This window comes from Lagopus leucura, unplaced genomic scaffold (genome assembly GCF_019238085.1).
Source record: "Lagopus leucura isolate 7727_CA_CO unplaced genomic scaffold, USGS_WTPT01 Super-Scaffold_100004, whole genome shotgun sequence".
NCBI classification, from domain to species: Eukaryota; Metazoa; Chordata; class Aves; order Galliformes; family Phasianidae; genus Lagopus; species Lagopus leucura.
In genome coordinates, this window is record NW_024962264.1 from 29,933,199 (window position 1) to 29,955,864 (window position 22,666).

The following is a 22,666-nucleotide window of genomic DNA, read 5'->3' on the forward strand; positions in this document are numbered from 1 at the left end:
TGATTTTGTGTCCAGGCATCAGCACTGTGAGACATGCATGTTTCTGCACTACTGAAATTGTTACTGTGACACAAAGAGCCAAACCTGTTCCAATTACAGAGGCTTTCCTCAGTTTGGAGAGAAAAACATCTTTTATGTGGTTCTGCTGTTCCTTTACTCTTGAAAGCAGTAGTGATTTGAGTCTGATTTCTCTCTGGTTGGAACATCTCTTTGTTTAGATTTCACTCAAATTTCAACAAACTACTCAATGAAGCCTTGTGAGCTTTACCTCTTGGGTAAATTCCTACTTGTCCGGAGAAGTAGTGTCTTGAGTATTAATGTGTTCTGAACATCCTGTAGGAACTAAGTGCTGAGCCCAGGAGTGTGCCTGGTCAGCCTGTCTGAAGGATTGCTTATGGCTTTTAGTATTGGCATCAGTGTTCAGATGCATTAACAGGAATGATACTTGATGTTTACACTGATGTAGAGGAAATAATGTCCCTTGTTTCTGATGCACGAACCAGCTGTATTCACTGTCACGCCTTCTGAATTCCCGTGTCCGTTCTACCTAGAATTTACATCCCCCTGATTGAAAATATTCTGGTTTGTCTGTTGTTTTGTGGAAACTTGCATTTTCATCTGTGGGAAAGTTAATGTTCTTTAGATTGCTTATAGGAAATTTTAAGGTACTGTATGATATAGGAGGGGAGGATTGTTTCTGTTCTGTACTAGCTGTGCCCTGAGTGGTGTGTTACAGAATCACAGAATCACAGAATTGTAGGGGTTGGAAGGGACCTCCTGAGATCATCGAGTCCAACCCCCCTGCCAAAGCAGGTTCCCTACAGCAGGTTGCACAGGTAGGCATCCAGGCAGGTCTTGAACATCTCCAGAGAAGGAGACTCCACCACCTCCCTGGGCAGCCTGTTCCAGTGCTCCGTCACCTCACTGTAAAGAAGTTCTTGCGCATGTTTGTGCGGAACTTCCTATGCTGCAGTGTTGCCCAGGCCGTGCATCCTATCCCGTTTGCACTTGGGCACATGTTGTGATAGCTGCATCCTGAAGTGGGAGCTGGTTGGGGTGGAGGTGCCAGCCTTGGGAGATGGTTACTACCTGTAACCCATTTGAATCAGGTAGAGTTAAGTGCACTTAGCTCAAAGCGACGTGGCCTTTTGTTCTTATTTCTTGAGCTGATTTGAAACTAAGCAGGGCTTACTTCAGGAGTTTCTTAGTGCTACTTTTAGTATCTCCCTTTTAAAATGGATCATCCCTGTGATTTATTTGTCCTTCTGGCCCATCAGCTTTTTATGTCATTTATTTCCTTGGATTCTTGCACGAAATGAGAGATATCCTTCTATTGCCACTTCAAGTTTTGAAAAGCCATTAAAAACTGCACAGACTCACTATGATCCCCACGATGTGTTGCCACATTAAGCTGTGTGCTTGGCAGCAGCAGCACCTTACTGTCCATAAAGACACAAAGATGTCTTCTGACAAAGCGTGCAGCAGGCTGCATCCCTTGGCAGTCTCACCTGCCAGCCTCATGTGACCTCAGAGCTGCTGCAGATGCAGGTCCCCAAATGTTGGGCGACTCTATGAAACAACCTTTCAATAAAGGCAGCAACTCATAAATAGTAAGAATAAAAGCCATATGCTGTAGGAGTGTGTCAGGAAGCCACGTATATAACTGTAGCTTCCTCACCCTGGGGACATGCTCTGTTTCAATTCCACCCAGGTATGAGACAGATTTGTTAGGCTATGAAAATGGGCAGAGAACGGCACACCTTTGCCTTCCTGTGTTAGGTTAGCTGTATCTCAGAGTTGGATCAAGTTAGCTGCCATGTGCTGAACAAAGCCCTTCTTGCAGGTAGCCTGAAATTTCTTCCCAGGCCTCCATTCTGAGTGCCTGGACACACACAGCTCCTAGAGTAGGAGGCACAGGTGGCCAGAGCAGTAGGCTTTAGGAGAAGAAATTGGCTGCACAGACATATTAGATGTAACCACATGAGCTTGTCCAAGCTTGACGAGGTTTAATATGACTATCCCTGTTCTTTGGAAAAGAGCCTTGAAAGTGAAAATAAGGCCTGGCTGAAAAGTGCTGATACTTGACTCATTTTCATTGCTTTATAAACTTGTAATTTTAGTTTCTGAACTTGTTTTCTTCTAAGGAGCCAATCTGAGTTACTTTATGGACTAGTCTGGCCATGCTCAACATTTCAATAGACCTCATTATGTAGAAAGGATTTCTTCCTAGATATTATGTACCAGGCAGGCTTTATCCTTGATCTCATAACTTTCAGCTCTGTCCTCCAACTGACCAAGTTTTGGTTTTGCAAAGCAAAAGCTATTTCACCATTTTCTTAAGAGAAGAGAGTTCATGTTTTAAATGAGTGACAGTGTTATAAATGAAGTGTAATCACTTTCTGCTTGTTGTTTGGGTGGAGATAACTGGAATGGCAAATGAATGTCATAGTTTTTCTGGTAGTAACCTACACTTGGATTATTGCCACTGTCACTGATACCGGATTACATAAACATGTTTAAATACATCACATAAAAGGCTTTGTGAAAAGACCATTGTTGCAGGAGGAAGCTCCCCAGAAATGCCTAAATTCAGACTTTGTGAGAAGTCTGAGAGAACTGCACAGCTGTTTATAATTGTGTGAGATATGAGGTCTATTCTATATGATTCTTATGGGAAGATTTTTTTTTTATTTTTTTTTTATTGATGAGATGGTAAGAAATTATAATGCTTTTTGAAGCAAATGTCATTCCAGAACTAGTTGGGAAAAAACACCTTAACTCTGGATTTCTTTCTCTCTAGATATGTTTTTGCCATTTGGCACTTGTTATAAAGCATGAATAAATCCACATTTGTTTCAAACAATATATACAGCTTGTGCTTCAGAGGCTTTGGGATGTCAAGTTTGGGACTGACATAATTATACTGAGAGTGAGTAATTCCCTGCCCCAGGCACACTTCCCATGTGGGCATATCCCAAGATCTCTTCATCACTTACATTTAGCCAGATCCGGAACTGATTGTGCCAGACTTGTCCCTGTTCCTTCACAGAGCTGCATTGCCCATCTGTGAGCACTGAGCAGCCATGTAGTGTGCTCGCACAGCACGTACACCCTGCCTTTCACTCTCTAAAAAACATCGTCCTTTCTTTCTTGGACAGAAAAGGATCCTCACAGACAAACTCTTCAGGCTTGGCTCGAGGCTTGTACTGCAGCAACTGCATAAACCACCAAGCAGTATTACTGGTATAGAGACATGGGAACCTGGTGTGTCATATACATGTGCAGAGCCTGCCTTATCCTGCATCTTTCTGCATGCCTCAGTGGGCAATGTACCTGTGAAACAGGTACCTGAAAGGAGGCTGGGATGTGCAGGTAGCACGGGTGGTCAGGCTATGCTAACACGTGAGTCTGGCAGTGGAACTGCACCCAGCTAACTAATGGGTGACAGACAATTTACTAAGTCTGAAAACTTCTTCAAGCCTGCAAATTTCTGTGTTCTTATTTTTCAGTACACATTTTTTGTCCTCTGTTTGTGTTTCTTTAATCCCCAGGTTCCCTTAAAAGGAATAACTCTGAGAAGGACTCGAGAGCATAGTTTTACATGGAAGCAGTATGCTTGGGGGCCCTGGCTAGTTGAGGCAGGGTGTCTAGAACTGCTTTCTTCCCTCATGCTGTCAGCATGCTGCTAGGATCAGCATATGAGTGTGCATGACTTGAAATTCAGGCAGCTTCACTCCCAGTGCTTTAACAAGACCATGCTTGGCCAGGAGAGAGACAAGAGATGAACAGATATTCCTGGGGGGAGGGGGAGAGAAGGGAAGGGAATGCTATATTTTACAAAACTTAGATTTAATAATATGTGAGTGAGTTTTCAGTGATAAAACTGATTCAAGGAGACTGTTGTGCACATACTCTAAGTTTGGACCCTGAATCATTAGCTGCTGTTCTTTAGCATTTCTTAATGAAGGAAAAGATGCCATTTCAACCAAAATTTTTCAGGGAAAAAATATCTCTGTGATGAAGACTGCTTCTTGCTTTATTAATGAAATGAGCCAGTTGTGTTCCAAATTTGGTACGCAATAACGTTTATCTCTGGGCAAAGAAAAGTTAGCTTCAAAAGTTATTGCAGAAATAAGTGGGGAAGCTGTGACCCTCTGCTGTCCTTCAGAAGGGGAAAAGTGCAAGTTGCTTTTGCTTGCAGGTCTTGCTGTGCATTTTAGGAGATTCTACAGCATAGTGAAATTCATGCCATTCATAGTGAAATTCATGTCCAGCGGAGGGCCACGAAGATGATGAAGGGCCTGGAGCATCTCCCCTATGAGGAAAGGCTGAGTGAACTGGGTCTGTTCAGCCTTGAGAAAAGGAGACTGAGAGGGGACCTGATCCAGGTCTATAAATATCTAAGGTGTGGGGGGCAGAATGGCGAGGCCGGACTCTTTTCAGTGGTGAGTGGAGACAGGACAAGGGGAAATGGCCAGAAACTGGAGCATAGGAAGTTCCGCACAAATGTGCGCAAGAACTTCTTTACAGTGAGGTGACAGAGCACTGGAACAGGCTGCCCAGGGAGGTGGTGGAGTCTCCTTCTCTGGAGATGTTCAAGACCTGCCTGGATGCCTACCTGTGCGACCTGCTGTAGGGAACCTGCTTTGGCAGGGGGGTTGGACTCAATGATCTCTGGAGGTCCCTTCCAACCCCTACAATTCTGTGAAATAATCTGTGAAAATGCCTCTGGTCAACCAGAGCATTCTAGAATGAATGAGGTGCACGCAGGGAATAGTTGTTTTCCTGGGGGAGAGTGGGTAGAGAGGGAAGAAGAGGCTGTAAACACAGCGGGCACCACAGGAGGAAATGTGCAAGTGGCTTGTGTTGAGTGCACAAGAGAAGTTGATGGCTCAGTGGGACCTGGATGATCAGGAGAAGTTTAGCACTGGGCTTTATTCTCCCACCCTCCACCAAGCTGCTGGCTAGCAGTGTGGTGCATGCGTGTACTGTTAAATTTATCAGGCATTGCTGTTTGTAGTGAATCGTTCTCATGGGAAAGCTCCGTTAGCCCAGTGAGTAGGAAATGTCTCAAAGTTGTGCATTGAGAGTATGTGTCAATTGTTTCCTTCCAGGCATTTTGGGAAGGGAGCCTAGAACTTTATCTCAGCATTTGCAACAGCGTAAACAGATGCCGAGTACTTCAAGTATGCAGAAAAGGAAAACATCTTGATTGGCCACTCTGAACAGACTGTGAGAGGAAAATTAAAAAGAAAAGGGAAAAAAAAAAGGGGGTGGGAAGGCATGGAAAAGGACGAAAAGTGACGTTAACTAAGGCTCTCCCATGCAGAATAGTGAAAAGCAGTTAAGTAATGCAGATGTTGGCCTGTATGTATGCAACTTAGTTTCATATCACCAAAATCAGTTCTGTGCACACATGATCAAAAGATTAAAGAGATTGTCCGGTTCTGTTGGCAGCATATTAAAGCATTAAGACCATGGGCTTGCTATGATATGTTTGTATTATCAAGCTGACCACAGAATTAAAGTGATTCAAAGGAGGACGTTGTCTAAATAGAAAAAGTCAGAATCACCCCAATCTATTTTCATCTGGCTTTTGCATTTGATCTTGTAAGAATTCCTTGGACAGATAGCACTGCCCCATGTTCCCATGTTTCCCAGGAGCCATCCCTACCCTAACACCTGCTACTTGTGCTCAGATAAGATTTCTCTATCCCTGTGTAGCATTTATGCCATCTGCTGTGTTACAGCTGATATTTTCAGTTTCTGGAATAGCTTTCCTAGTTTTGTGTGCCACAGCAAAGACTTGTTTTCAGATGTTGATCTGCAAGTCTTTCTGTAGGTTTCACCAACTTTGGCATTACTGCTCTGCCTGTTTCCAAGGGCCTCTGTGTTTTGAGCCCATTTTGGAAAGATCGTTGTGCTGGTGCTCTGGGCTGGAGGCAGCAGATGCCCATCCCTTTCCTCCTGCCATTGTTGTACTGCCTCACTTTGGACCTTGCTCGATCCTGGATTTCTGTTTCTTTTTTCGTCCTGCTCCCTGAGATGACAAGTTATTGGTACTGTGCCGGATGGTTATACAGTGTTGGCAGCCCAGAGCATCAGGAGATGTGCACGTAGCAGTGAACTTGCTGGCTCCTAGACTGTGCACTGTGGAGTTTCTGCAGTGAGCTTTATGATGCCTTACACTAGACAGAACTGGCTAAAGAGTAACTTCACTCTGAGAGATTTTCAATAACACCCTACTATTTAATGTCTCTATATTATTAGTATTATACATCTTTGTATCTTTATATTTTATATTTTATGTTTTATTAATTCAGTGTGACCTTCTGCATAGTGGCAGCTTGTACAGAAACTACAGCTTGCTGTAGCACTCTGTTCACCAGAAATGCTGTGATTCGTTTTGAGAGCCATCACCAGCGCTTACTATGTCTGTGATTGAGCAGGGAGTTCTTTTATAAGCCTCTGGTCTCTGTTACAACTTACAGAATCATAGAATCACTTTCACCTAACAAATTAGTTTGGAGCCAAAATGCATCACATTTAGTGCCAGTCTAAGGATGAGTGTGTATCTTATTGGAAATTTTTTTCTCTTCTAATTTTTTTAGTCTTTATGAATAAAAAATGCAGTTTTTAAGGAGCCTTTTTTCAGATGCTTTTCTATGCTTTAGTAACTCAGTAAGTTTGCACTTAAAATTTTTCATTTGTCCTCTGTGTTTGCTTTTTGAAGGAGTTACTCTTAGAGATCTGTGCATGTGAATAATTTTACTGGGCTATGAAGCATGCATGTGGATGGGTGTGAGAGGCAGTGTTATATGCATACGGCATGAGCTATTTTCATAAGCCTCTAGCCCTATCCCCGAATAGAGCTCATTATTCCATTCTTTGCATAGTCCTTGGGCAATACCATTAGCTCTGTTAAAATTGTAGTCAGGAAGGGCCGTGCTGGTCAAGCAGCCTCAGATGCTTTCCGTATAACATTTCACTTGCACAGTAGGTGAACAACTCACCAAACTTTACAGCTGGCCTAAAGAGTGTGTGGAATTTGAAATGACAAAAACAGAGTCTCAGCGAGGAAAGTACCAGACCTGACACCTCACAGATAAATTGAGAGAAAGGTTAGGAGTGCATTTTTGAATAGGATATTCTCAGGCTCATGTCCCACGTACAGCTCTGCCTGTGGGCTGCCTGATCATCCATCATCACACATTGTCATTGCTGATCCACTGCTGTCCCTTTTGGTGTTCTCAGACAAGGTGTCTCACAAGAGAACAATGTTTTCAAAGGCTGTTTTTCAAGGGAAAGAATAGATTGTTATGGAAATTGAGGATTTTGTGACAAAATTTTGAGTTTCTTAATCTCAAAGATTGGACTTAGAGCAATTGCATGCACAATGAAGTTAACTCATAGCTGCTCTCTGTGGCTTTACTGTTTTGCTGGCATTTCCAAAGCAACTTCCTGCAACTGCACGACTGGTGCTTAATCTGGAACCATGTAATGCTGCTGAAAAGGAAACAACAGTAATAGGTGCAGCTCACAGATGATCTCAGAGAGCAGTGCAAACTGCAGTAAGGAAAGGAAGATCTGTGGAGATGAGTAGAAAGCGGGGGCTAGTTTTCCACCTTACCTTCCCAAGTGAAACCTGACTTTTGTTGCTTGCTTAAGTCAGTTCTTAATTTTTAGTAAAAGGGAGAGAGGTGTGGGCACAGTCTGCAGGACTCTGTATCTGGTATCAGAGAAGCATATCTGCCTTGAGATGCCGTCACTGTTGTCTTCTCAGGTGCCACCCTCATGACAGAACCTTCTGTGGGTTTAGGAGTGATGAAGCTTATCATAGAATCACAGAATGGCCTGGGTTGAAAAGGACCACAATAATCATCTAGTTTCAACCCCCTCTGCCACAGGCAGGGTTGTCCAGGCTGTCCAGAGCCACATCCAGCCTGGCCTTGAATGCCTTCAGGGATAGGGCATCCACAACTTCCTTAGGCAACCTGTTTCAGTGCTTCACCATCCTCTGAGAGAAAAAATTCCTCCTAATATCTAACCTAAACTTCCCCTGTCCCCTTCACTTTCTGCAGTGTGTTTCAGGAGAGCTGATAAATATCCTCTCTGGGAGATAGCTGTGGGTGCTGGAGTCAGGGCCGAGAGTGTTTTATCTGTGATCCTCATCAAAGCCACAGCAGTCACAGAGGCTGGTGTCTGAAGGCTGCAATGTAGGATGGCCTCTCCTGCCTTGGAGGAGCCACCTGCCAAATGAGTTGGTTCAGCAGGAAGGATTTCAGCTCTCCTAAAGCTGAAGCCTTGGCCTTTTCCTGAGTATGTGATCTGATACAGTTGCATGTGTTTTTAGCAACTATCCATTCATGTGAGGTGTAAGTATATGTTAAAAATAGCTGTATATGAGGTGTAAATGTATGCTAAGAATAGCTGTATGTGTGGTGTAAGTATATGCTAAGAATAGCTGTATGTGAGGTGTAAGTTTATGCTAGGAATTGATGTATATGAGATGACTGAGCCAGTGACTCTGCAGAAAGGTAGCTCAGCAGAAATTCATTTCTGGGTGTGAGCAGAAGCAGCTGACTATATGAAGATAAGACAGTTGTTCTCATGTGCAGTTAGGGCTCATTTATTCAGACAAATGTACTTTAGTTAGTAGTAGGGTACGTGTATTTAGCTGCACTAGTTGGATACATGGAGAAATGAATGGGGAAACCAAATTTTGACAAAAGCATAAGGCATCATCATTTATCTGAAGCAGCTGCTTTTAAAGCTTGAAGAAAGAAAGCAGAATTATCTAGGCACAGAGAAAGACATGTTTTCTTTAATCAGAAGGAAAGGTTTTTATCCCAGGCTGATAAAATATGGAAAGCCCTGAAAATAAAACATTTTTGATCAAACCCATCAAAAGGAAATAGCAATTGGCAAATGTAGATTAAGTGCTCTATTTTGAAATAAAAGCCTTTAAGAAAGGGAGAAGGCATAATTTGTATTTCCAGTGAGCATACAAAGTTTGACACTTAATTCTTCCTTTGGAAAGCATCAAGTACTTTGAAGTTTGCAGTAACTTCTATCGGTAGTCCTTCCTTGCTGCTGTAATATCCAAGTAGTAGTTGGATGCACAATGGACTGCATGCTCAAGATATATAAATTTTGTTGCTCTTTGCTCTTCAATTAAACTGGATCAGTTTGCAGAAAGTAAGTGTGCAGTCTGACCAATGTATTTTGCAAAACAAATGGGAAAAAATAATGTGGAATTTTTTTAATACAGTTATATATTGTATTGCAAAATTAGTATGATGGCCTTCTGTGGTGGTTGTTTTTATTTTTAAGTGAGTCACGAGGACTGAATAATTATCCGTGTTTCTTCAGTGGAATGCTTTCTCAGAAATTACTGTATTAAAAATACTGCTCCAAATGGTTGTTCAGGAGTCCATAGCTCACTTTTGGAGCCAAGAAACACACAATGGTAGGCCAGTAATGATGGATACTTTGCTCACCTATTTGAATGAAATGCAGCATGAGCTCTACTGACCATTCATGCACAGACTGCATGCAGTCAAAGTCAACATTTGCTGTATTTCTGTTTCTTAGGTCATCACACTGTTTACATTGGGGTCCATGTGCCGAAGAGCTACAGAAGAAGGCGGCGTCATAGGAGAAGACCTGGGCACAAAGAAAAGAAAGAAAAGGAGAAAATTTCTGAGAATTACTCTGACAAATCAGACGTAGAAAATGCTGATGAGACAAGCAGCAGCATCCTCAAACCGCTCAGTAAGTACTGGTGTTGATTGTCACTCGCAACAGTGGTCTATTGTCTAGTGATTTGCTCCTGATCCTGATCATGATGAAGGAAAGTGGATCAAGGAAAACAGTCACCTTGTGTTGCAGGATCAGAATAGTCAAAATTGCTTGCTATTGGATGGTGGTTGTGACTTGGAAAAGGCCAGAGCGGATATTTCATCCCTCTGCGTTACCTCAGTTTGCTCCTGAGCTAGTGCCAGTCAGCAGCAGGCCAGCGTTTTTAGAAGCAAGTTGACACTGTGTGTAAGGAGATAGCAAGGAAACACAAAGACTGAGGACGTGCTTGGACAGATCAGTTGCAGCTTCTGCCCTGGCTCTCAGGATGAATATACCATGGTTCAACCACCCCGTGATTTCCACTAGAAACGGTTTTCTCGGAGCAGGTAGATAAGCACCAAGACCATAGCTATAGGCTGTGAGAAACGCATCCTCCTGGGATTTGACTTCATTGTGTTAATAAGTTATGGGGAACAGCTCAGGATGGTATAGCTTAGATTCTTGAGAATAATTCCAGGTGGTTGGAGTTCTAGTACACAACTAGCTTGTAAGTGAGAAAATGCTTCCTGAGCTAGAGGGAGAAGAATGCAGGGGTCTTAAGACCTGGTCTTTCAAGAAAGATGCAGGTTACTCATTTTGAAATTGTGCTGCTGCATAGTTATTGCATTTAAAGAGATAAACGTGGGATCAGGTCGGTCATGTTTGAAGGCCAGGGCCTTTTATTCTCAGTAGTGCAGATACTTCAGAGAATGAAAAATAAGTCGCAAAGACCATTTGGTCTTTCTCCAGTTGTTCCCAAGGAAGTGTTCTTGTCAACACTCAGAAACCAGTAATTGGCTTAAGACAGAAATAAATAATTATCTGTCTTCAGGTGCTCAAGAACTTCAATGTTACATCTTTACACTTAAGTCTCTGGTTTTTTTTTTTTTTTGCATGCCAGTGACCAAACCTGTAGAAATTCATTTTTGGATTCTGGATATAATGATTTCCTGGGGGAATGATTTCCAGGAGCTGATGATTCTGATGGATTAAAAACCTATTTCTTTTACCAGATTTTGCTTTGATGCCTTTTGTTTTGCTAATCTTTGTTTCTGATGTTTATTTGAGAAAAGGTAAACTGTATTTTTTTCCTGTTGTTTTCACATTTCAGTATGTTCTTGTCTACTCTTTCTTAGCATGTGAACATATGCAGTCTTTTCATCTCTCTCTGAGCATTTCCTCCGTCTCTTCCAACCTGACCTATTTGCATTATGTACTCTGGGAATGGGATCAGTTAAATCCCACGCAATATTACAGGTGACCCATGCAATGGTGTTAATATTTACATGATTTGTAACTTTTTCTGTGTAGTTGACCATCTCATGTATCCAGATATTTTACCAGGTTCTGGCCGTGGCTTGCTGTTGCGCACTGGTGGCCAGATCTTTTTACAAGCAGGCACTGTTAATTTAGAACACTGTAAAGGATAGGAGTAGTTCAGGTGACTATCTTGGATTTCCAAACATTGAATTACTTGCTGTCTCATCTCCTCAGTTTTTTTCCCCTCTCGTTCTGCATGTGTAGTGACACCAGACCTCCTTCAGAAATTTCTCCCTTTCTGTTCTTTATAAGTGGTTTTTTATTTCCATTTAGCTTTCTGTTCCTTAGATGGTTAATGATCTGAGATAGTTGGATATTGAGGCTGTACCAGCTTCAGTGTTTCTTACTGGAACTTTGTTGAAGGTTTTTGAGTGTCTGGTTGGCCTATGTGTGCGACGTATCCAGCTGCTCTCTTTGCTGACATGAAAAACATGTCCAAGAGAAAATCAGTTCTCTGCAGATGAAAAGAAGTGTGACTCACTAACCTAGTCTGCCTTTCGTTACTAGCAATCGTGGCAAGAAATCTCAGTACAACCCTTTTTTTTGTTCGTTTGTTTCATTTTTGTATTTAATCTAAAGTTCATTTTCAAAAGAGGGCTAAGAACACGAGTAAGAAAGAATGGGGAAATGAAATATTTTGCTTATATTTGAGGCACCTTGTCAGAAGAGTATATGTGACATGAATTGAAGTATCTTTTAGAACTGAGGCTTAGAAGAATGCAACAGGCAAAGGACGTTTGAGAGGGAGTGAGGGGTGTGATTTGGCAAAAGGAGAAAATATGATTGCAATGTGGCCCCAGTGGAGGAAGAGTTGAATTTTGATTTTCTTCTTACGTGGGGGAAAATAGAAAAAAATAGAAGAAACAAGATGGGAAATGCAGAGCTTGGAGACAGTCAGGCCTAATTTAGGGAGAGCGAACATTAGCTTAACATGCCGAACATTATTTTACATTGATGAATAGTTATAAAGGGATGGCACTGGTCAGAGCTAGGCCAACTGTGCAGAGTCCTGGATCTACACTTGTGTTACACAATGTTTTGGTGCCTTCAGAGAAGAAAAAATCTGTGCTGGATGCCAAGGAAAGCAGAAGTCCTGAACCCACTGTGAAGGGACCTGAGAATAGAAGAGCTGAGGGTGTTGCAGTTTGTAGGATTAAGAGCTGCTGGGACAGCTGTGTGAAGGGCCTTTGCAGAATGTTCCTTTGCACGATGGCTGGATGTGACCAGGGCTAGTTATTATCACCTATGCTGACCACTAAAAACGGTACTGGATTCCTGCAAGTTTCAGGGACCTGCCAAAAACCAAGACTCAATTAACACTGTGTGGCAGGTATGATGTATAAGATAGTTGAGAATCTTCAGAATTCAGAGTCTTCAGAAATTATTCAGAGGGGAATAATACGTGTATGAAAGCATAATGAGACAATAAAATGAAAGTGCCATTTATGTAGGTACTGGTGAGATGAGGGGACTGAATGGTGAGATATTTTAATCTTTTCCTTAGTATTGGAAGATTTTCATATATTCTGGGTTGTTTTTTTTTTTTTTTTCTCAACTATATTTTAAAGCAAGCAAATCCCAATTTTAAATTAAGGAAACCCAAACATTTCAGGGAAATATGCATTGTGTCTGAGTCTACAAAAACAGTAATTTGCGTTCTACTTCTCTGTTGTTTTTTGCAGTCATTAGCTTGGCCAAGTAATTGTCACTCCAGATGGAGTATAATTCTTAGTTTGTCTTCAGGTATAAGGACAATCATGTAAAGACTGACTTGTGAAATCTCTATTAATTAAATTGTCTAAACTGTACTCTGAACTTATGATTTTTGAGCAGAAAGCTTAAGTCACGTTTTTATTTGATACATCTCTTTTATTTCTTGATCTGTGAAGCCTAAGCCTAAATAGTTCACCTGAAGTTGATTCCTCAGCTTCTTTGGTAAAAAACCCTGTGATCAGATTTTGCCTAAATTTGAATTTGAATCAGGACGTCAAACTGCTTATACCACAGAAACAAACCTGATGAAACATGTCTGCGGATGGAGTCGAGCAAGCAGTCAGTCCATAAATGCAAATTTGCCTATGAACGTTTTGTTCTGGCTCAAAACCAGCCTAGTTACACGTTGTATTTGAGAATTGGTGCGATTTGGAAGTATCAATACTTCTTTAAAAAAAATAAAATCTATGTCTTGTTCAGCCAAGCAAGCCATGCTCTGAGAGTTTATAAACAGCTTTCAACTCTCCCATCTGGAGAGAGTTAGGCAAATGGAACATGTACAGATGGACTTTACCTAATGTAACTTACTGCTTAAGGAAGATGCCTGCTTTAAAAGCCTGGACAGGAATATCGTGTGATGTGCTGAGGAGGAGGAGGTATTTAGGCGATGTTCCTGCTCCAGAGCCCTTTCAGGGTATTCCAGGCCTGCGGGGGCTGTCTCTGTGCTCAGAGAGAAAATTGGTTCACACCCTTGTTTTCAGGCAGGACTGCTGACACTGGTGCTAGCTGAAATGTGGCTTCCTTTAACCGCAGACTGTTACAGATCCCTGCTCCAGGTGAGATATACCAGCACCTCAGTTCTAAAAGTAGCCGCTCTAACTGGCCTGGCCTTGCCTTTCAATTGCAACCAGTAAGAATGAAATAAACTTTTAGCAGTGGTTATTCGTACCATCCAGGAAGGTGGCATGGAAGTATTCTTGGGAAAAATGTGTATGATTTCATTACTTTAAGCAGGCTTTAAATAGCCTCTCCTTACCTGCTTTAAAACACATATGAGAGTGAGAAAATATATATTTATGCTGTTGGAACACTGAATTGTTTCTAGAATACCTGACCTGCAGAAGGAGAAGTATGGCCTATTGAAAGAGATTGGGTAAAATAGGGTTTTCAGAGAGAAAATTAGTAGTTTTGCAGTGCTAATGTCTGTGATATTGACCTGCTAGAATTTTAGGCGCATCATCTGTCAGTCCTGGTTAACCCTCGTGGTGGGTTGGAGGGAAGACTCAGCTGGAAGTGAGTGGAAAGCCACGGAAGCTTGTTAGCTGGCATGTGCAGTGGTGTTAAGCCTGGTTCCGCCTCCTCAGGTCAGCTGATTGCTCATCTTGATACAAGGCAGATTATATAGTTTGCCTTACTTGCAAGGAGTGAGAAAAGGGAGGAAAAAGGAAAGCAGATAGATGCTTCTTTTTCTGCTAGGGTACCAGCTGAATCCATTTCCCTCTTCCTCATTCTTTCCCACAGCCACGTAGAGATTTTTTCCGTGAGGAAGTGCATCTCTGCTCAGTCTGGGAAGGGGTTTCTTCTCGATGTGTGGTTGCTCTCCAAGTTTACTTGGCTCACCTCCCTGCTACTTGTTTGAGGTGGCTCAAACCCAATGGAAGCGTGCCTTTTGGTAAGCACTGAAGCAGCAGGCAGCTTGTAGACACTGTTGGTGTACACAGCTGCAGGAGATTCTTTGTGGAAACACCAGTGCTTGTACAGAGCTTGTTTGGGTTACCTGGCCCAACCCTGTGCTCCTTAGACATTCAGCACAATAGCTGATAGATACAGATCTCTCTCCATTTTGAAACTGATGTAGTGTTTGGAATAACAGTACTTGACAAACATGGTACAGATTTAAGCATTAGAAGAAACAGAGGTAAGAAAATGGAAAATTCTTGTTTAGTTTATCTGCAAGGCAAACAACTTCTGAAAGTTAAGAAACTGTCAATGTATATTCAGAACTCTGAATTCAGTGGCAAAGGTAAAAACCTTTTTATAGGCAAAAGTGATTTCAAAGCAATGGAGAGCAAAAAGCCTTAAACTGTAAAAGCGCCTAGCCCTTTCCAAAATTGTAGTCTAGGATTGGTTTTATAAATAATAGCTTGCAATACTATACCTCAAGGCATTTTACATAAAATAATCACCGAAATGATACCAGTAACATAGGTTGCAAAATATTTGAAAATTCTCCATTCTTCAGACCTTTAAAGCCAAAATAGCAATAAATGTTCTCAAAACTTTCATGAAATTAACTAGAGGCATGACTTCCTTTTGTCATTTCTCGTTTTTCAGTTTAAAAAATAGGAGTGAGAAGGTGTTAGCATGGCTCTTTTGTTCTGTGTGGTGATGCAAAATGATATTCACTCCTCTGCTTTGTAACATTTTGCAGAGCTGTTGACACGATTTGCAGACTTGAGGAGGAGAGCCTTCATTCACAATTTTTGGAAAGGAGGTGATAGGCAAGTGGATCGCAGCATCTTAGGTCCTTGAGTTCTCTTTCCTCTGAACCACAGACTCTTGTTGGCTGCCTGACTTAAGTTCATCAAGAGTACATGAAAACAGGACGTTGGAACAGAGTCAATGAAGCAGGATAAAGAAGCAGTTTCCTTTGATGAAACAATAAGCTGTCTGCTGTTGTTGCTCTTCAGTATTAAATATCAGGCAACTTCATCCTCATCCTAATTATAGAAATTTACATGCATATGAACACACAGACATGCAACACACACATTCACATGTCTTTATCCTCCTTCTCTAAAGACTAGGAGGAAGTCTTAAGCAGTTCCCTTTGCAATAAGAAACCTAGTATGTTATTGATATTGGACAAGTGTAAAAGTTTTATGCCACAAGTTGTGGGATGTTGAGCCGCCCTATGATTCTGTGTGGCTTACTGACAGTTTTAATTAAAAAACTACTTATGGATCTGAAAAAAATCACTGTTGCTGAAGTGAGAGATTTGTGTGAACTCAGCATAAGGCTTTAAAAAAATAGGATGGAGGAAAGGAAACGTAGTATTTGCAGTGTACTGGAAATGGGCATTACAGAACACATATCCTTATTCAGTGTCAGACATCAAAAATGACTGTGATACTTAGCATTGGCAGGGGATTCAGCAAGTGCACAGGCTTAAAAGCAACAAGTACTAAAGAGGCACCTGAAAAACTGATAACCTGCAGTTTGTAATAGTATTTTCTTATGACCTGCATCCTTTAAGACAACACAATCTGAATTTGGCAGAAGTGAATACATGACAGGTGGATAAATAGAACCACAGAATATACATTTTGGAAAATCTTCAGAGAGATAAGTAGCTGTGAGTTGAGGCCATCTTTCATTTTACGCTGTTAATGGCAGCTGTTCTGCACATGGTCCCATGAGGGCTAGGCTTACTGAAGGTTTTCTAAACCAGTTGAAGGGTGTAACTATGACTGTGTTTACAGGACACAAAAACAGCAACAGGGGAGTAAGGTTGAAAATCTGGATCTGTCTGTCAGTGTGGTTTCTAGAGGACTTGTATAGCAAGAGAGAGTGGGAGGGGAATGATATGTCCTCCATCAAAGGTTTGCAGTTTGCTGGGAGAAATTCCTCTTCCATCTGCCATTAATAGTTCTTGAAAGTTTCAGTACAGAAATTACTCCTGAGGCCTCAGATGTGAGTTAGGAGAAGAAAGAGAAAACCGTTGCAGAGTCATTTTATTAAGCTACTATTTGAGGCTTGTGCTGTCTTTTTGGATGGTGATCTCTCACAGTGAAGGTGAGGTTTGGGCTGGATAGATTAGATTTGCTGTGCAGGCAGCCCATTACCCCCATACAGATGGCTTCTTCCTGGGCTGTGGGTTAATATGCAGCTTTTAATAATTCTTATTTAAAAGGCATATTACTCTCAAAACTGAATTCTATATAACCTGGTGATAGGAAAGGTGGAACTCTAGAGAATCTGGCCTTCTTGAAGCTTGCTGTAAGTTTTAGGTACATGTGCTAAGTCTGTACTGATGAATACTTGCATTTAAATAGTGCTTGGTAGGATGTTTTACATGGAGAAAGAACTGTAATTATAATGCATTGTCTGAGCCTGACAGATCCTTTAACATCAGTTGGCACCATTTTCTGAAAGGTGGTTAATCTGTGCTTGGTTTATCGAGATGCCTCAGGGATATAAAAGATTTTGTGGTAGGCAGTCTTGTAGCATGAATTCACCATGGTGATTTGTTTAAGTGGAGGCTTTTTTCATTTTTAATCCGAGTACAACAGTTCATCTGTTGGTTCTGGCTGCTGTGGGATGCACCAAAATTGATGTCATTAGTATCCTTAATTTTCTTTACATCTTGTTTTGCTTCTTGCATAATGAATACTTTTTTTGGCCCTTTCAGGTTCTTCATGTCATCTGATGGATGTAAATGCCTACATAGCAGTGGTACTGTGTGTGCACAGAGATAGTTTGGAACTATTTTTGTCTATTCAGAGCACTACCCCTGACAGTATACCAGCCAGGGATCTCTTGAGGCCAAGCTACTCTGTTTTTCTGATGCATTCTCTCACTTGACAACACGATCTTTATCTTAAGAAGGCCCACCTAGGAGGCTGAAACCCCAATTGAATCCGTTGTGTCCTTGATTCTTTTAAGTGCTTCATCACATCCATAATTCCTGCTGAACATACATCCAGCTGTTTCTAGAGAACTAACTGTCCCACCAGTGGATCAGGTACAATCTATTCACATTATGCTTCACAGATCTTCAGAACCATCAGTTTCTAAGGTATTTGTGCCCTTTTGTTCAATGCCTGTTCTTCTAAACAGTTTGCCTATGCAAGGCCTGAAACATTTTACGTTGCCTCAGGTATGCAAATATGTCTCATTAACTCAGTAGGTTAGGGAATCCTCCATTCTCAGCCTGCAGGACCATGAGTCTCTCTGGGGACACAGTGAGCCTTGGTGTCTACAGAAAGCCCATCTTGTCCTGAGGCACAGGCAGCAGACTGTCTGTGGCACTGCCTCGATGACAGCAATGAGGGTTTATTGGAAACCACCTACAGAAAATGGAATTAGAGACATCAGTCATACTTTCTGGAGAGTTTTTTCAAGCGTTCTATTGCAGGCCTCTCTTCACAAGGTGCAAACTTCGCAACTCTTCAGCACAAAGTTCCTTCTTTTCAGGAGTGCTTGAACACAAAATGGAGAAGTAATAACACCGCAGTGTTAGAGAGGTGATTGGTGATTCCGCTACAATACAGCTTGCCCAATTTGTAGGTGCACCAGCCTGATCCAGAGACTACACATTAAAATGCACATCTTGGACAGTTATAGAGCTATTCCTGTTTGTCTTATGCTTGAGTGTGAGGTGGCTTATATGTCTTCAAAAGACTGTGTTATCTCTTTGGCATTTCTTCAGTGGACTTCCTATCTCTTCATATGCAGTAAGATTTATAATAATCTAAATTTCTGGCAACACATCCCAACTTGTAGTGCTTGCTTTTCAGGCAAAGGTCCTGTATTATGGAGGATGTCCCATTTGATTTCTAGTGAGGAGTGGAAGTTGCCAGTCTAACTGTGGAGCACTCCATCCATAAGATAGAATTAATTCAGCGGGAATGTTTAAATATCAATTTGGGAAGGCTCAGACTTGGTGTCTACCCCACAAGTTCATTAAACCAGCAGTTATAAATAGCAAGAGACAGCTACATGATTGAAATAAATGGCCCTACTTGGCAAAGCATATGCAGTACAGTCCAAGGGTGTGCATCTTTGCATTCCCAGTGTTAGATTTTTCATCAACCCAATTTCTTTTCTGTCTCTGTAGTACATGTGGTGGGATTTTTCAAAACCTTTTAGCTTCAGATGACTACAGTAAGACCAAAGCCAGAGTAGTGTTGAGAGTCTTTGAAAAATACCAGAAAGGATGGCAAAATATCTTGATTTTTTTATATCAGTATTTTACATAGGGGTGATCAGGGGACTTTCCCATAAATGCAAGGGAATCTGAGTGCCTTTAGTGTTCTGGTCTTCAGGAGCTACACAGCAAGCTAGTGGATTTATGCCAGGTGGTGAAGTCGGTTGAAGCATGTCTTTTCTCTGCTCTTCAGATCTCTTAACACTACAAGTAATGCATGTAGGTCACACGGAGCGTAAACACAGCAGTAATTACTGCTTCGATTGCAAACATGCCTTCTGCGTAGCTGGGGGCCCATCGCAGTGACTGTTAGGGTGCAGCTGGCTGAGTAAACGGTGAAGGGTATGGGAAGATGCTCAGGGGAAGCCAGGCTGTGGGAAAGAAGCAGGTGAGGAGGTCAGCATTGCCTGTAAGTGCATAGCCAGCAGCTGGGCACTGTACTGCGTGCTGACACAGCCCTCTTGTCTGCTCTGACAGTGCAGAGAGATTGCATAATGCAGGAAGGGACCTCTCCATGACTTTGCTGCACATCTGATCATGCAGCATGAAGATGGCTGCTTTCTGGGGCTGAGTATTTTGTTAGGGACCTTCTTTCAGCAGGTCAAACCACTTTGATCCCTGGTGGATTCCCTCATTTTGCAGTTAATAGCTGTAAGTGGTAAGGTCAGGAAGCCCTCTTGCCTTTCACTGCAAGGGTTACAAAGCATTAGGTTTCGGGAAGGATATTTTTGGGTTTATGGCTGGGTTCAAGGAAGACGGAAGACACGGTGACCTCAAAAAATCCCAGGGAAACATGTGGAGGCAGGGAGTTACTTTAACAGTCAATTGGTTGGCAGGTGGAGAGATATCTTGTAGATGTGGGAGTGACAGAGAAGTGACATTTACAGAAGGGTGTTCTGAGCAGCAGTTAAACATAACTCCCTTACCCCCATTGATTTCCCACTGGCAAGGATTGCAGTTATTTTCTGGATGGTGTTTTTTCCAGTTTCTTTGGCCCTATTCTGGTAACTGCAAATTCTTACAGCTCTCACTGAAACACTTTTATAGGATGAAGGTACATTGTGATGTGAGGCTAACTTTCAAAGGTTTCTTGTTTTTCAGACGTTTAATTAAAATAATTGCTTACTTTGTAATACCGCTTGATTGAACTTTTTTTTTTAATCTTATTTCAACTAGGCTTCTTCATGAGCTAATCACATAAGGGCTTCTTACAAATATTAGACTTGCTTTAAACACTTCATGCTTCCTTTACACCTAACACCCACCTTTCAGCATGGCTGAAATTGGCCTTTCAATACAGAAGGATGCATTGTGGTCAGGTTTTGCCCTTACTGTGCAGTTGTGAGAGCAGGGCTGTATGAGTTGGACAGCAGGTGCCAGGCAGAGAGAGATGCTCTGGAGGACCTGGGAAGAGCAAGCTACTGCTTTTTGGTTGATGTTTCTGGGTAAGCAACCAGTGCAGTTTTTTAATCACTATTTAATATATTAGCTGCCCTTTCTTGCACCCCCAGTATATGATCTTTCTTGCTTTTCCACTTTCAGTGTATTCTCTAAAGTAACTGAAGCATGTTAATATCTCATTCTGACATAGAGTGAAACTTCTGTGTCTTTGCCAAGATTTCATTCCTTGTTTGTGACAGCTGGGAGATAAACTAATGAGATTTTTCTTCCTTGCAAAGTTCAGGTTTTGGATATGTGTGATAAAAGGTAGGGCTAAATAGTTCCTCCCTTAGTGTATACCGGGACTCCCGTGCATATTAACAGAAAGCAATCTTTCTTGGCAGTGCTGGTTGTTAAGGAAGGTACCGACCGCCTCTGGTGTCTCCCCTCTAGGGTTGTTTCCCGGGTTGTTTTTGAGTTGAGGAAAAGGAGTGGTGTTCCTGAATTAAGCTATGTATACATTAGGCCTAGTTGAATTTGGATATTGGTCCAGTACCCACAGGAAGGATCCACCTGCTTGGATGCAACACATGGCACCTGAGCTTTGCTCTTTCACAGCTACCTTACGTGCCCTTGGCAAGCCTTAAAAGCCCTGCATTGAAAGTCTTTTAAGGGACAGTTATGTCAGGGATCTTGTGTGAGTGAAAATAAATCTCATCCTAATCTCACAGCTTTTTCCATGTTGTCACTTCTGGTTGTCACTCTGTGGGCACAGTTTTGCATCTTAATGTGGCAAGTCCTTGACATGAAGAAAACCTCCTGCCTAAGTGAAGCTCTGAACTCTGCTGGCCATGTTCTTCTACCTTCTCTCTTTCTTCTTTGGGACAACTTCAGCTCTCCCCACCAGGCTTCTACTCTGTATCAGAGCGAGGACAAGAGACTGAACACCAAAGGGATATAAAAGCTTCATCTCATGGGCCTCCTTTCACACTGAATACCACAGTCAGTGCTGTGCAAAGGGCACTTTACAGACTGCTGTGTGCACAAGTGTCTGTGCGCTGAGTTTTTCCCTGGTTGAACTCTTCAGCTTGCCTCCAACATCTTTCTCATTTGCACAGTCACTAAGTTTTATTTCCAGCAACATTTAAGGTTTTTTCATTGTGTTCCCCCAACCACTCATATGCCCTTCCTTTCCTTGGAAAGGAAGGACTACTTAGCCAAAAACACACAAAAACATCCCTATCTTTGCAGTCTCACACAGTTCCTTAGAAAAATTCAATGCACAGACTGAAATGGCTTACTCAAACTTTGCTTTTTTTTTTTTTTTGCTTGTGAGTTGTGTTTCAGATAGCAGCAATGTGTTTGTGTTAGTCACCTTTGAGGGTGTTCTCAGCCTGGGAGCTACTTCAGTAGAGCTTGTTGGGTTACAATAGGTTTATTCAAGTGACTTAAGGATGTGTGATGTAGGATTTAGAAAACGTCTTTCATTTCTACAGTATCGGTGTTTCTTTGGCTGTGATCAGACTGGTGCTTAAAAGTGACTTGAGTTTGAAGAAGTTTTAACAAGTCAGCATTGTAACGTGCCCTTGTGAAGCAGTCACAAATGCCTGGGTCTGGAGCAACGTGAGTACACAGGAAAGCATTTTCCACCCGTACAAAGGCTGGGATGAACTGCACAGATATCCAAATTCTGCTTTCAGAGATTTCTGAAAGTTTCTGAGATGAGCAGCCACTGCAGTGGAAGAGGAGGCAAGGAATGTGATTGTTCCTTCTCAAGAGAAATGATAATGTGCTTTTGACGAGGATTATCTATAGGGGTGGTACATTTAAAGGTACAGCCTCATCCTGCCTCCACTGATATCTTTGTTAGGAAACAAACCACAAGACACCATAATCTAAGATAGTAGAGCTGTTGAACAGTTCAGCTTATGTTGTTATCAACATCATGTGATCAAAATCCATGACCTTGGAATCACAAGATTAATTTGAATATGATTTATATGAAACATAGATACAAAAGTGTTGTTGCTTCAGCTCACCTTCTGGTTTTCACACCCTGACACTGTTGCAGTCCTGCTGTACTTTTAAGTTTTCTTTGCAAATTGAAGAATTGATGCAAGCATTTTTAGTTAAGTGAAAGTTAAAATTCTCCTATAGCAACCTCCCCTTGAGAGGAAAGTCAAAATCACAGAACACACCTGGTTAATACTAAATAAATCAGTGCAAAGTTTGAGATAAGATAATAAAATGTTTGATAAATGGGGTGTGAGCGTACCAGAGAAAATTATCTGTAAAATAAAATGATGAATCGTTCTTTTCATTTTGGTCTAGGTATGAGTGATATGAAACGTTTCCATTGAGCCATCACTTCTATCCTGATTAACTGAGTAGTTTGCTTGCAACTTCTTGAGTACGCCATTCTGGATTAAGAATGATCTTTGCATTTTTCTTTACCATTTTTCTTTAGAAATTTGTCTTGACCAA

At 41.7% G+C, this 22,666-nt stretch overlaps 1 protein-coding gene across 5 annotated transcripts in view; it reads left to right on the forward strand.

Annotated features, from left to right (window-relative positions):
- The window catches only part of SLC4A4 (solute carrier family 4 member 4), a 197,592-nt gene that overhangs the window by 43,010 nt on the left and 131,916 nt on the right, over positions 1–22,666 (forward strand). For all 5 annotated transcript variants that reach the window (XM_042872178.1, XM_042872176.1, XM_042872180.1 and 2 more), the window contains one exon: positions 9,595–9,774. In XM_042872178.1, the coding sequence (XP_042728112.1) occupies positions 9,595–9,774 (180 nt within the window). The remainder of the gene's footprint in view (positions 1–9,594; positions 9,775–22,666) is intronic.